Below are 14,875 nucleotides of genomic sequence, written 5' to 3'. Positions count from 1 at the left end.
AGGAAAATGCAGAAACGTGGTATTTTAGTTATTTATATAATTAAATGCAGTAGCACAGCTTTACTATTAATCAAAGAGACTGAAATCAATAGAAGGCAAACCTGAAAACATCAAGCAGGAGCATGAGACACCACTAGATGTGGTGTCTAGTGTGCAGAAACACAGGTTAAAATAAATTACTAATTAAACTACTCTTCCTTTCTCACCCCTGCATTTGTTACGCCAACTAAAAGTGCAGGGGATTCATTATGTAGCAGTAATAATGACAGAAAAGCTGTTCAGTAATTGGTGACTAATACACTTCATTATAAATGATCTCAGTAATCTTCAAACTGGTTCTAATTAATCCTGAAATATATACAAGTAAAAATATGGAAGCTCACGTTCTCAAAGGTGATATAAATACCATAATTATACTGTTTGTAACTAAAAGAGTTCTAATACCTGACAGTGTTACATATGAAATAGAGATGATGGGATCATCTTGTTAATGTATAACTTCTCTAAATACAACTGCTCGGATAAAAATCCTTTTTGGTGTTTGTTTGACTTTGTAGGCATTTGGGAATCTTTTACTGAGAACGTGAAGAGCGACAGCTAGCACTGCATGAAATACTTTGTAAGTTGTAACATGTAATGAAAACAGAGGTTGTTGAAGTGGCCTGGGATTGTAAGGATTCACATTAACAGAAATGAATTGATGAATAGAATATGGTAAACAGATAGACATAATAGACATAAGCATAATAAGGACACCGAATGACACTATTGAATAGGTTTAACATGTTCATATCAAATTCCTCTCTCCATGTTTTAATTTAAATAGATGTTTCCATTAGGTAACGAAGTGAAAGAAAATATTACAAGCTTACTGAACATTCAATTGTTAGTATTCGCTCTTCATTGTCAGGTTACAGTACACATAGGCCATAGAGTTACTATCCCCACACTCATGCAAGTCCGGTCTCCATAGCTCCTCTTTGTCGGGGCTGCAAAGCAGTCTTGGCCATGACCATAACTCCAAGTGGCACAGCTAGGGCAAGAGAGCTGCTGCCCATTTAATTGCCAACAGCTTTTAAGGTGGCATTTCCTCTCCAGTAGGGGCAGGAGGCCTACTTCGAGGCAATGAATGGCCTGACAGCCATTAAATGGCTGCAGAATGAGCTGCCCATGTGCAGGTGGGTTTGTGCCCAACTTTTAGGGGGTGTTGGGACTACAACCCACAACATCACATTCAGCTCGTCGAGATTTTCCACCTGTGAATAATAATGTTTTAAGACCCTTGATGTTTTTACAAAATCTGTAAAGATAAAATAGGAAAGGGACAGATAGATATGCTGATAAACAGAGGAAATGAAAGGCAAAGAGATCGATAAAAATCTAAAAGAAGATATAGCATTCCGCTAGATTCAAGGGACTTTTATACAGAAAGTGGAACTGACTACATAATACACTTATGGACTTGATTTTTTATATTTTATGCTTGTTATTTCCTGATTTGTATTACCCCAGGGTCCACTGAACATTCCTACAATGGCTAAGTGAAAGACAGAATGAAATGAAAGAGTACTAAAGAGGATACGGTTCTTATCTGCCTTTGCTTCAGAAAGTTGACCTTTGACAAGTGAATCTGAAATCTTGACTAGTATCCTACGTTGTATTTTAAAATCTCTAAAACTGAAGCTGCAATGCAAATGACCCACTTCTGCTGTAGCTTCTGGGTTTTCTTTTGATACATTCTAAAAGCGACTCAAAAAATGCTGATCTCTCATTAGCCTCTTAAGCTAAATGACATTTTATCAATTGGGGGAACATCTGAAAAATCCCACCATGAGAATTTTGTGGTCAGTCAGGGACATGACAGTGGGCCCAGATGGACTGCGTGAGCATGGAGTCAGAATTGTTGTCCAAATTCTCTTCTACTAGTACACTACTTATCAGTGGTGGCAGCTTTCCATCTTAAAATACAATGGTTTTCTCTTTGGTCGTCAACTCTTGTGTTAAGCATCGCCTCAGGTGTCCCGCTCTGACATGGCAGCCTCTGCCACATTTGCCACAGAGGAAGGCAGTAGGCTGAGAAGGTTCACCACTCACTGGCCTCAGTTTTCTTTGCGTCCACTTCTTGGCCAGCTGAGCTTTTAATTTCTGCTTGCTTCCTTCAATGCCTCTTTCAATTCCTTTCCGAACAGTCACTGCAGATGTCACGGCCATCAGTGGCTGTCTCCAAGTTGTCAGTGTCAATGTCCATGTTGCAGAGGTTTGGATGCCCAAGAGGTCATGGGCGGGATTCTCCGATCCCGCGGCGGGTCGAGAATCGCCGGATGGGGCGCGCTCTGATGCCGATCTGCCGATTCTTCGGCGACCAGAGAATTGGCGGCAATGTCGCCGGTGCGGTCAGCACGCCGCCGGTCAGGGGCCACTGAACACGGCCTCCCCTCCCATACACCCCGACGATTCCCTGCACTCGACAGGCCGAATGCCCGCTGAGTTTGGCCGAGTCCCGCCGGCGCCGTTTGTGTGTGTGGTCCTACCCGGTGGGACTTCGGTGTTAATGCTGCGGGGGCCATCCTGGTGGGGAGGTGGGGGGCATCCGACTCCGGGGGGGGGGTCTCCACGTTGGCCAGGACCACGTTCGGGGCCTATCGATCGGCGGGCAGGCTTATCCCGGGGGGGGTGGCCTATGTTCCTCCACGCCGGGCCCCTGTAGGGCTCAGCCATGTTGCCCGAGGGCCGGCGCGGAGAAGGCAACCCACACGCATTCGGGAACTCGCGCTGGCCGTGGCGCGCATGCGCGATCCCACGCCGGCCGTGCTGGCGCCCGTATCAGCAGCTGGAGCTGCGCGAGGCACTCCAGTGCTGTGCTGGCCCCCTGTGCGGCTCAGGATTGCTGATCCTAGGGGCCAGATGACGACGTTGTAAAACGCTTCGGCGTTTACGACGGCGGCAACACTTAGCCCCAGGATCGGAGAATCCCACCCCATAATCAAGTGACCAGTTCACCATACAGAATGTTTTTGGGCACACAGCCAACTTCTATCCGATTAATGTGGTCGAGTCAGTGCAGACATTATTTACTTAGCAAATAATGTATGATGATGGAATTAGCAGGCTCCAGGACCTCAGAGTTGGTGACCATGTCCAACCATGAAATGAAAAAGGTATGTCTGAGACAGTGAAGGTGGAAACTGATACACATGCTTAAATACTGTTCAGCCCTCTGTTAGAAGTAGTTTCCCCTTATCTCAGTTTTAAATTTTTCTTGGATCTCATATGAGCACGGTGAATACCTTTCTATCTTTTTCAATATGTATGTAGACACTCTCTGCAGCAAAGGGAATAATGTGTCAGGGTGGCAGTGCCAGAGCACAACCCTGTTTGACCCCACTGCAGATCTCCAAAGGTTCGGATGTTGCTCCATTGTAGCTGACCTTACTTGTCACGTTGTCAGGGAAAGAAGTCATGTTGAGCAGCTTTGGTGGACAGCCAGTTTTCTCGGCAGCTTAAAATTAATTTAGTTATTCATGGTATATGGGCGTTGCTGGCAAAGCTAGCATTTGTTTCCCATTCCTAATTGCCCTTGAACTGAGTAGCTTTCTAGGCTATTTCAGAGGGCAGTTAAAAGTCACATGTAGGTCAGGTCAGGTGAGAATGGCAGATTTCCTTCCCTAAAGGGACATTAATCCAGATGGGTTTTTATGACAATTGATAATAGTTTTGCGACCACCATTGCTGAGACTTGCTACCATGATGTGATTTGGACATGTGACCCCCGAGCATTAGATTGGATCTCTGGAGTACTAGTCCAATGACATTACCACTATGCCACCACTTGCTCACATGGTTAATGGCGCAGTGAGGTCAATGAAGGCAAAATGTAATGGTCTCTTTTGTTCCTGTCATTCCTCTTGCAGCTGCTGAACTGAGAAGATCATACCAATTGTAGATCCTCCTGTTTTCAAACCACTCTCAGATTCAGAGTTGATGGATTCAGCCAGAATCTGCAGTCTGACAATTGATTGGATTTGTTTATTGTTACGTGTACCGAGGTACAGTGAAAAGCATTGTGCCGTGTCCAGTCCAGACAGATCATTCCATACGTGAAAAAAAACAGAGCAAACATAAATACACAATGTAAATGCAAAGACACAGGCATCGGGTGAATCATCAGGAGTGTAGTACTATTCAGTAATAATAATAATAATCTTTATTGTCACAAGTAGGCTCACATTAACACTGCAAAGAAGCTACTGTGAAAAGCCCCTAGTCGCCACATTCCGACGCTTGTTCGGGTACACAGAGGGAGAATTCGGAATGTTCAATTTACCTAACAGCACGTTTTTCGGGTCTTGTGGGAGTAAACTGGAGGAAACCCATGCAGATACAGGGAGAATATGCAGACTCCGCACAGACAGTGACCCAAGCCGAGAATCGAACCTGGGACTCTGGAACTGTGAAACAACCGTGCTACCCCCTGTGCTATCATGCTGTAGAGAAGATGTGTGAAGCGATCAGATCAGTCCATAAGAGGGTCATTTAGGAGTCTGGGAACAGTGGGGAAGCAGCTGTTTTTGAATCTGTTAGTGCGTGTTCTCAGACTTTTGTATCTTCTGCCCGATGGAAGAAGTTGGAAGAGTGAGTAAGCTGGGTGGGAGGGGTCTTTGTGCTACCCGCTTTCCCAAGGCAGAGGGAGGTATAGACAGACTCAATGGATGGGAAGCGGGTTTGCATGATGGACTGGTCTGTGTTCACGACTCTCTGTAGTTTCTTCCAGTCTTGGGCCGAGCAGTTGCCATACCAGGCTGTGATGCAGACAGATAGGATGCTTTCTGTGGTGCATCTGTAAACACTGAAGGGTCAATGTGGACATGCCGAATTTCCTTAGTTTCTTGAAAAAGTACAGGCCCTGTTATGCTTTCTTGGTCGTAGCGGCGACGTGGGTGGACCAGGACAGATTGTTGGTGATGTGCACACCAAGGAATTTGAAGCTGTCAGCCATCTCCACCCCATCCCCATTGTTTCAGACAGGGGTGTGTATGACAAGGACAACATGGGAAAATAGTTCTCCGACAATGTCAGCGTAGAGATACCTTGATAGTTGTTGCAAATTCGTGGTTGTCCTTGTTCTTGGACAGATCACAATCTTTGCATCATGCATATCCTGGGCACTGCCCCCTCCCTTCAGTGGAGGCAGAGAAAGTTGTGCAAATTCTTCAAAAGTAATGGTTTCCTATGCTTAATGAGTTAGCAACAGCAGCTGAACCTTTGCCCATAGCAGGTGAGTCAATCGCTTTGCTACACATCTCCATTGTGGATGTGATATTCAGCTCCACCATGACAGGCAGGCTTTCTATGGTGCCGAGAGCAGTGACATTGTTCCATAGTGTACAGCAAAAGACAGCGTTACACCCATCTCTCCAAATGTTTATTGCAGTCAGTGATGACATCTCCTGTGTTTGTTTTCAATGGAATAATTCTGTTTGCTGATGGACCTGTCATTATTTTGACCCTTTATACATGCCCCTAGCAATTCCCTGTGTTGAAGGACCTCTGGATATTCTGGCAATGTAGAAACCAGGAGACACTGCTATCAGCTTCTTGGACTTTACTTCGGCGATCTCTTAGTGCATTCCAAATCTTCTCACTTAGATCTCTCTTGCAATTTAATGAGAGCAGATCACTTGGCTTCAATGACAGATTCCATCACAGTGCTGTTTGCCTCGAGCCAGTCAGCACTTTTTTGCTCTTACATGTTGAGAGCGCAGTATTGTAGATGATCACCTGAAGATGTTCCGTTTCACTTATGCACTCCATGTAGGAATGTTGGAGAGCGCCTGTTCAACTGAGTTAAGGAATGACTAGCTTTATCCGGTTAGACAGTATGGCTGATATTGATATGAGGGCGGCATTTCTGCTTTGAAAGAAAAAGCTTCAGATGCTGCATCCTAATCCTTGCACACCAGGGAGTGATCTGTATTAGCATCAGCATTGTGGTAGCTGCGTGTGCTAAGAATGCTGTTGAATGCTGCTCAGCGAGTCACGTCTGGTGATGATCAAATTCAGCTGATCTTGGCTATCTCAAAGACACGTTGTGGCATAGATGGTTCTGAAATAAAATGTTAGTTATACAAAGCTCAAGGTAGCAGCAAAGATAAGTAGTCTGTACATTCTCATTTATCTTTCCAGGCCATGACGTCAGAGGTAGGAGGCCATGTATTATGTTACACACCCACTCTTGTGTTTAAATATTCCAGGAGCTAAAGATGTTCTGAGTTAGGGATTCTGCTGATAGGAATGCCAAGCTCCTCATAGAACTGGCCTTTCACCTCTTCAGTGGAGCACAGATACTCATGGGGTTAACTGGTCCTGTTTGCGTTGAGAGGAGGGTGGAAAGAACATGGGCGGGATTCTCCGACCCCCCGCCGGGTCGGACTGCCGGACTGATTAGCGCCGTTTTTGGCGCCGGTTGGCGGACATCGCACCGATTGCGGAGAATTCCGCCCCATGTTCTGAACCATTTTTAGAGTGCTCTAATATCAAGAGGCGTAGGTTCCTTATAGCAAAGCCTACACCTTACTTTTATGCATTTCCTCTGAACTCAGCCAGATGAAAGTGTAAATAAAGTGTTTCCTTCAGTGATCTGGTCTTGGTGAGCAGATCACTGCAGGGAAGCTATGTCAATGTTTAGCCTATCAAGTTCCAACCCAATTACAGCTGTCTTCCATGTGTTGTCAATCAGTCATCCGTTAATCCCATGCACACAGAGGTGATATTCCAGCTTGCCAATCAAAGAATTGGCATAATCACTTTTTGGATTTATTTTATTTGTTTGCATTGTGCAATGGATTCTGTCCACTTGTTGAGCAGAGAGACTCTAAGCTCTGAGCACCCACTGAAGCAGATTGACTGTGATGGCTCAGCGCCATACGAGATGTGGGCTGCCGATTTGAGGTTCATAGTGGGACACAATAGACCGTCCCACTATTAGAGAAAGCCTGGAGCACCCGTTATTTATGCCAATCAAGTTGGGTTTATCACTCGTAACTGCTATCTCCCATATTATGTTAACATTTTGCTGCAATATTGGAATGTCCTCTCCAGGGCATAGGCCTGGGCAAAAATTTATAGAGGCCAAACATCTTGACCTCCTCATTTGGTAAAAAAAGAATGTAAAGCACTAATATTTGACACTGGTTTGGTTGCAGGAGTTGCTGGAAAGATGGCATATTTAGGCATCAGTCTCCCTTTGGGCTCCCTCAAAATTGTTTTGCCAGGGTTTAGTCCTTTAGCCTTCAACTCTTCTGTGGTATTCGTCTGTAGCAGGGAGTTCGGTTCATGGGTGCCAGGATGTGCCAGTGAGCCTGCACAGTTCCTCTGAAACTTTAGCCTGGGGCTGCGAAGGACCCAGTTTCCAAGTGTCGTTACTAGGGGGCACAGCTGAGGACTTGCTGATGGAGACACTGTGTACCGACAGGAAGAGACTGACACATTTGTCTTTCTTTTTCACATTGCTGCGAGCCAGTTAACTGGGCTAAAAATGAGAAGCAAACTAGCTCAATAAAGCAGAAAGCATATTAACTCTCTCCACTCACACACTAGATGCATCACATCACCCTGCTGAACACTCTTTATCAGGCTGTATTACAATCTGTGTTCACTGTCGATGCTCACCATTTACAGAATCTGTACGGAAACAAATGGTTTGTATGGCAATCAACTGACTGTAATTAGTCAGGCACTCTTATGTTTGAGGTGTCATGTTTAATTTTGACCTGAATGTCTGTCTAACTTACTATTGCAGGAGTGAAACCATAATTTACCATCTCACTTACACAGGGAACAGATGATACACATGCTTAAATGACTGGGCAGATTAGTTCTACCCTTTCTCCCCTAAATCACATTATGACAGCTTTAATTCCCTGGTCCATTAAGCACTGCCTAATCTAAGTTTTATGCGATGACTCGTGCAGTTTTTTTCCCCCTATCTCGTTCTACCAGAAGTATCTGTAACATCAAAATAGTTGTGTATTTGTAGACAAGCAATAAAAAATTATTTTTACAAAAATAATTATTGCTGGTGCTCATTGTAATTAATTTTGGGGTTTTTTTTGACATGGAACTAATGACCAGGGCAGCATCATGTTTACACAATGTTGGATTTACAGCTTTATAAATAGCACTAAATCCCCTCATAAAATCAGGGTCTTTCTGGAAACACAAAAGGTCGACTAGGGAGTTAAACTGTGATTCCACTCATCTTTTTTTAAGGTTCATTAGGTGCACAGCTACCTCCAAGACCTCCTTTCATGTCATCTTTGTCTGAACCTTTTCCGCCCTTGGGTGATGAAGTGGTATCCAGGTTTTCCAGCCCAGTGAAAGATTTGCTTCCCCCATTCTCGTAGAGTTGTCCATGTACTGGCTGTAGCTGCCAGGTCAAGCCAAACAGGTGCACTGCTGTAAAACCAACAGGCAGTTTTTATTCATGTCCATAGATCCCTGCAATCAATTCAATGATACTCAACAAAGTGAAACAATTAGGACTCATTTTTAATGGAATTTCAGCCATTCGCCGACCTTATTTTCCAATTTCATAAATACAGCAAGTGGTTTGGCACAGTGGGAGCATCTGTGACAAATCCAATAAGTTTTTGCACTCACTGTGTGTGGTGCAATTTGCTGCTTGAGTACCACGATTTTGCATAAATATGTCCCGGAGGGTGTGCAAATGCTAATTTCTAAGCAGGTGCAAGGGATAAATCACTTGCTGCAACAAATCACTTGCCCTAATCACAAAGCAAAATGAATCATTGAAAGAGGGTACTTTGTATTGTATCTTCACACCAGAGGCCTTGTTTACATGGAGATACAAATGAACAATTTGTTACCTAGAAAATTGGTGAGAGCATTTCTCAGTTTTATTCATCTGAATAGAACTGAGATTTTAGTGCAATTAGCATGAAGGATAACACGCTAAGTGTTCAACACATGACTTAAAATATGGGTGACACCCTGAAACCTTACTTAAAGGATGAGTGATGAAACTTACCTGATTACCGAATGGGTAAATAGACACCGCCAAATGTATAAGTTTGTCGTATAGACCTTGATTCAATTCCTGGACGGTGCTTTAACTAATTGATTTCAATTGGCCATAACTGTGTTTGAACTATTTTAATAATTAGAGTATCCTACCCCCACCTCCCCGTACGTTCGTACTGAGGGGAGGGTACCCTGTTTCTCCAACACAAAATTAGTGTTTGTACCGTTTGGCCTTGTATATATTTTTTACTGTTTTAATGAAAAGATATGGAAGGGGCAAACCAGTCAGGATTCCTGTTGCTGATTGCGAGTGAATGATCCCTGCTGGAAAAACGACGTGTGTGGCAATTGTATCAGGGCAAGATCATGACTGGCTGGGATGCCATCTATGATTAAATAGCTGGAAAAAGCTCATTGTTCAATTTGTCACATGAAGATAGCTGCTTGGGTGAAGTGTCAAAGGGCAGTGGCTATGGAACTGACTCTCAGCAAGGGCCAATACCTCGGCTAGAGGGTTGCTTCGGACAGAACAAAAGTTGGGCAACAGAAAAATGTTGGTTTCCCTGGCAGCACAAAGCACTTAGCAAAGAATAAAGGCAATTGGTTAAGAATATCTCAAATCTAATTTTGTAGGCATCTGTAGATTCATCTTTATTCATTTTGATTTTCAGGATAAAAAGACGTCAGGTAAAATTCAATTAACTCAAGAGGAACAAATTAATCAAAATTAAAAATCTCACGTCCATATCACCACATGCACCAATGCTACCAGTGACACCAAAATGATTCAGTGCACATGGAACACATGGCTGGGTGACTTCACACTTACGTGGTTAGAATAATTTCCTATTCCATGACAACATATGTTCCAAAACACTAAACCTTATTCAAAGGTGCCAACAATCAGCATTCCACCCCTAGTCTATTTTAATATTTCGCAAGAGAACATAAGAGATGTAATCTCAGAAGTGAACCTTTGCAAATCGAATGAAGCTTGGAAATATTAGTCAGTCCCAATTGGCTGGATGGTGGGACTTGAATATTTCCGTCAATCCGATTGTTTGGAAAGCGACACTGGGACCTGTCAAAAATGATCATTGTATCCTCCCGTTGTTGGTTGCACCTGAACTTGAGGCAGATAATTTTATAGTGACCTTACTGTTTTTGAGTCACATCGTTATTTATAAGGTTATCTAAGTGACTTAAGCTGGCAAAGGAAATAAAAACCTTTGATTTAAACCAAAAATCCTGCATGAATCTTGTGGGATATAACTTGCCACGGTCCAACTGAAGCTTTCTGCAGGCTTGGTTGCAGTGGGTATTTTTGCAATAAATTCCCTTTACAAAGTCCAGTGTTTCACTTTTAGATTCAAATATTTGTAACTCTCCCAAGAAACTTTATTTTTGGCTTGTAAAGCAGAATTACACCAGGCTCCAAAGTGTTGTGAAATATGACAACTCCAGTGCGAAGATCAAAGTTTCTGGGAAGCGGTATGTTCCAGACTTAATTAGAAAATAAATGTTATTTCTTCATTATTTCCCTGTAGTGATTTGTAAATCCGTCCCTGCTGAAAATGGTGCTTTTGTGTAAATAAACGCTCGCCCAGCAATACAAATGATTGAGGGTGCGATTGAACGGCCTCGTTGCGCCCGACTCAGTGATGCAACAAGACCGTTAAATCTCCACAAAAGAATCTCACGGGATTTGTGAGCCTCGGAACGCCTCGCGAGATCTAACGGAATCTCGTGCGACGTTGCAAGCTGGATCTTGCTCACGCTGGGTGAGATCCAGATTATACATATTGAAGTGAGCCATTCGGTTCATTTAAATATGTCGGCACCTGAGGGGGGGTCACGCAGGCTATTGGAGGCCCCTGGGTAGACTGGCTCTGGGCAGGGTGGTACCCTGGCACACCCACTTGCACCTGGGCACCTTGACACTGCCAGTCTGGCACATTGGCACTGCCAGTCTGGTACATTGGCACTGCCAGAGTGCCCGGGTGGTACTGCCAGGCTGATGGGGGCAGTGCCAGATTGGCAGCGCCAAAGTGTTCATGTGCCAGGTTACCCGTGCCAGGGATTAGGCTCGGAGGTTCCCTGCCTTAAGAGGAGGGGTGAATTGAGGACTTCCTAAGAGGTGAGATGGGGTGTTCCGGGGGTTCAGAGACCACGAAGTGGAGTCTGGTGGGGGGGGTTTAAGAGATCGGGGCAAGCTGGACTCGTCAGTGCATGAAGTGAGGTAAGTATGGCTTTGATTCCTCGCCAAGGCCCCCAAAAAAGAGTCCCAATAGATAGCGTGGTGTTATTAGCGCTGCAGGCGCTGAGGAACACCCCACTTTTTGCACCCAAAATGGAACTCTGTTTTTTGGCCATTAAATTTCATCCTGAATGCTTTGCTTATATTGAGCCCAGACATTAGTTTTAATCAAATTATTTGTCTTAACATGTCACAGGCTTATCCTTGGAGTGGGTTTTGAACTGTTAACTCTTTTGTGACTGCTTATTCGCTGTTTCTGAGTTGGCATGTAATATTATCCTATCCAAAGCAACACAGCTCCCTATGGTGACAAATGTAATAACCCTCACGCGACGCACAGGGACACCCAAACTATTCTCCCACGTTACTCGGTGGACACCATCCAGCTGGGCCTCGTAAAATCACCTTATAAAAACCGGCCTGGACTGGAACCGACGTGATCAGAAGACCCGATTGGGACCTTTGTACTGTGAGCCGCATTGCGGCCTTTGCTTTTGTTGTTAAATGAAACTTCATTTGAACTTACCTTCTCGGGCCTCCTGAGCATTTATACTGATGACGAGGAAAATAACGGTGGGGTTCTGTACGTCCTGGCCACACCAGAATTCCCCAGCACAAGAACAAAGTCAGCGAGACATTAAAAATGCCACTTTTCAGAAAGCTCGAGGCCTTTGACGCAGGCGTAGAAGACTGAGCCCAGTATTCCAAAGGAATGCAGTATTTCTACCAGGCAAATGCTATTGCTGGAGATGATCGACAAAAGGTAATGCTCCTGACCAACCTGTGGCCCCAATATTCAGCATAATCAAGAACCTCACCTACCTGGTGGCCCAGACTTGAGAACCTTTAGCGAGCTTGTGGAACTTGTTTTGAATTATTACGACCTTAAGCCGTCAGTAATAATGCAAAGATACTTGTTCGATACAGTCAGATAAACCCCAGGAAATCGGTTACGGAATTTCTGGCACGCTTTTGCAAGTTAGCTGAACATTGTGACTCTGACACATCCCTCCCTGAGATGTTGAGAGATCGCTTGATGTGTGGAATTAACAATATGGTGACTCGAAGGAAGCTGGTAGCTGGTGGCCATGGATCTGAAAAAGGCCATTGAACTGTCGCTCCCACACGAGAGGGTAGAAAAGGGGATCCAGGAGCTCCAAGGTCCCTTGGATTATGGCGTACACAGCGTCGGCCGGCTCCCATTCCATTGAGTGACACTCCCTCAAGGATAGAGCTTACGTGACCCAGTCACCACCAAAACAATGTTGTGGTCAGACCCGAAGGCCAAGTGCCACCACAGGTGGATGAGACATCGCTCCACAGGACAATGACGAATACTCACAACAGTGCTGCAATTGCAGTCGCAGGAACCATGGCAGCAGAGGCTAACAGAATTGACAGTAAATGTGTCACCCTGCCAGATGACACAAGCACCCGAGCCAGGGCTTTCGAAATTGCCCACCTGAGGAAGACAATGTAACATAGTTAAACTGCATCACAGCCCCCAAAGTAGCCCCGATAAGAATAACACTCCAAGTTAATGTTCACCCCTTGGATATGGACATCGATACAGGGGTTTCTGTTTCTATTACCGACCAACAAATTTTTCAGAGGCTCCATTTGGGAATCCAGCACCTGGCTTGAAGGATACTAAGGCCTGGCTGGCAACATACTCCGTGGAACCATTGACCATCATTGGGACCACGGTGACTCCGGTAACCTATGGACAACAGTCTGTTAGGCTACCACCGGTTGTGGTGCAAGGATCTGGACACAGCCTCCTAGACCGTGATTGGTTACAAAGACTTTGCCTGGACTGGCAACACATCTTCTGGATGGGTACTGGTGGTTTCAACAAAATCCTCGGAAAGTATCCGAATGCTTTCCAATAAAGCCTGTGAACAATGAAGGGAGCCAAAGCCAAAATCTATGTTGACCCTGAGGCCCAACCCAAATACTTTAGGGTCTGACTGGTCCCATACGCCCTATTTATGAAAGTGGATGATGAACTGAGCCGGCTGGAGATCGTGGGCATCATGCACCCGGTTCAGGTCGCAGAGTGGGCAGCACCAATGATGCTGAAGCCACACAAGTCCATTTGCCTGTGCGAAGATGACCGTCAACAGGGCCTCCCACTTGGTCAAGTGCCTCATGCAAGACCAACATGCGAAGTTGGTTAGGGTCAGTCATTCACGAAGCTGGACATAAGTCACGCATACCTCCAGTTGGAATTAGACACGGTGTCTCGGAAGTACGTCACATCAGCACCCACAGGGTTCCCTGGCTTCCAATCGGGGTGTCGTCAGTGTGTGCCATTTTTCCAGCGTGTAATGGGAAACATCTTCCAAGGGTTCTCTAGTGTGACTGACTACCTGGACGATATGTTAATTACAGAAGCAACCGAGAAGGAAGAATTGGGCAACCTAGAAGAGGTCCTCTGGACGATTTTCTGGCGTGGGCGTCTGCCTGCTGTGGGGCAAGTGCGTCTTTCAGGTGAAAGAGATCACATACCTGGGATACCGCTTCGATACGGGTGGGTTGTAACCGGTGGAGGAAAGAGTGTGGGTGATCAAGGGACACTTGAGAACGCAATAGAGTTGAGGTTGTTCCTAGGGCTCGTCAATTATTACGGGAAGATCATCCTGAACCTGGCTACTTTGCTGGCACCCCTGCACACGCTTTTAAAGAACCAGAAATGGGTGTGAAAAGCACCACAAGTGGAAACATTTGCCAGAGGGAATCGGCAACTATTATCTTCCAAACAGTTGATGCACTATGATTCATCGAAGCCACTCCTCCTCACATGTGATGCCTCTCCCTCTGGCATTGAGGTGTGTTGCCCTATCGGTCGGACGATGGGATGGAGCGGCCGATGGAGCACCGTTATGTGCAGATGGAGACAGAAAGTGAGTTCTCCCAGTGAGCCAGAGAGAAGACAGAGCCAGGAGTGAGACACAGCAAAGAGTGAGTTTGGGAATTTGAATCGAGGTGGGAATTCGAAGCTGGGTGGGGAGGAAGTGTTTTTTATCCCTGGTAAGTGACTAGTAAGTAGTGTTTCTGTTTTTCTGTTTCTTTTCATTGGTATATTTTTTTTTTTTTTTCTTCATTGTTTATTTGTTTATTTAAATTTTTGGGGGGGAAATTGAAATTGTTGAAGTTAACCGAAGGTTTAAGACATGGCAGGAGATCTCAGACCCGTGTCATGCTCCTCGTGTGCGATGTGGGAGCTCAGGGACACGTCCACTGTCCCTGGCTCCTTCACGTGCAAGAAGTGTGTCCAGTTGCAGGTCCTGTTAGACCGCTTGACGGCTCTGGAGCTGCGGATGGACTCACTTTGGAGCGTCCGCGATGCTGAGGACGTCGTGGATAGCACGTTTAGTGAGTTGGTCACACCGCAGGTGAAAGGTACTGAGGGAGATAGTAAATGGGTGACCAAAAGACAGAGCAAGAGTAGGAAGGCAGTGCAGGTGTCCTCTGCGGTCATCTCCCTGCAAAACAGATATACCGCTTTGGATACTGTTGAGGGAGATGGCTCACCAGGGGAAGGCGGCAGCAGCCAGGTTCATGGCACCGTGGCTG

General features: G+C 45.3%; 1 protein-coding gene across 3 annotated transcripts in view; it reads right to left on the bottom strand.

Annotated features, from left to right (window-relative positions):
• Positions 1-14,875, bottom strand: part of tenm1 (teneurin transmembrane protein 1) — a 1,545,585-nt gene that overhangs the window by 360,367 nt on the left and 1,170,343 nt on the right. For 2 of the 3 annotated variants that reach the window (XM_072505612.1, XM_072505613.1), the window contains exon 6: positions 8,290-8,454. The exons of the other annotated variant lie outside the window; for it this stretch is intronic. In XM_072505612.1, the coding sequence (XP_072361713.1) occupies positions 8,290-8,454 (165 nt within the window). The remainder of the gene's footprint in view (positions 1-8,289; positions 8,455-14,875) is intronic. 3 annotated transcript variants of the gene reach the window in all.

This window comes from Scyliorhinus torazame, chromosome 5, assembly GCF_047496885.1.
Source record: "Scyliorhinus torazame isolate Kashiwa2021f chromosome 5, sScyTor2.1, whole genome shotgun sequence".
Taxonomy (NCBI): Eukaryota; Metazoa; Chordata; class Chondrichthyes; order Carcharhiniformes; family Scyliorhinidae; genus Scyliorhinus; species Scyliorhinus torazame.
This window is presented reverse-complemented; position numbering and strand designations above follow the sequence as displayed.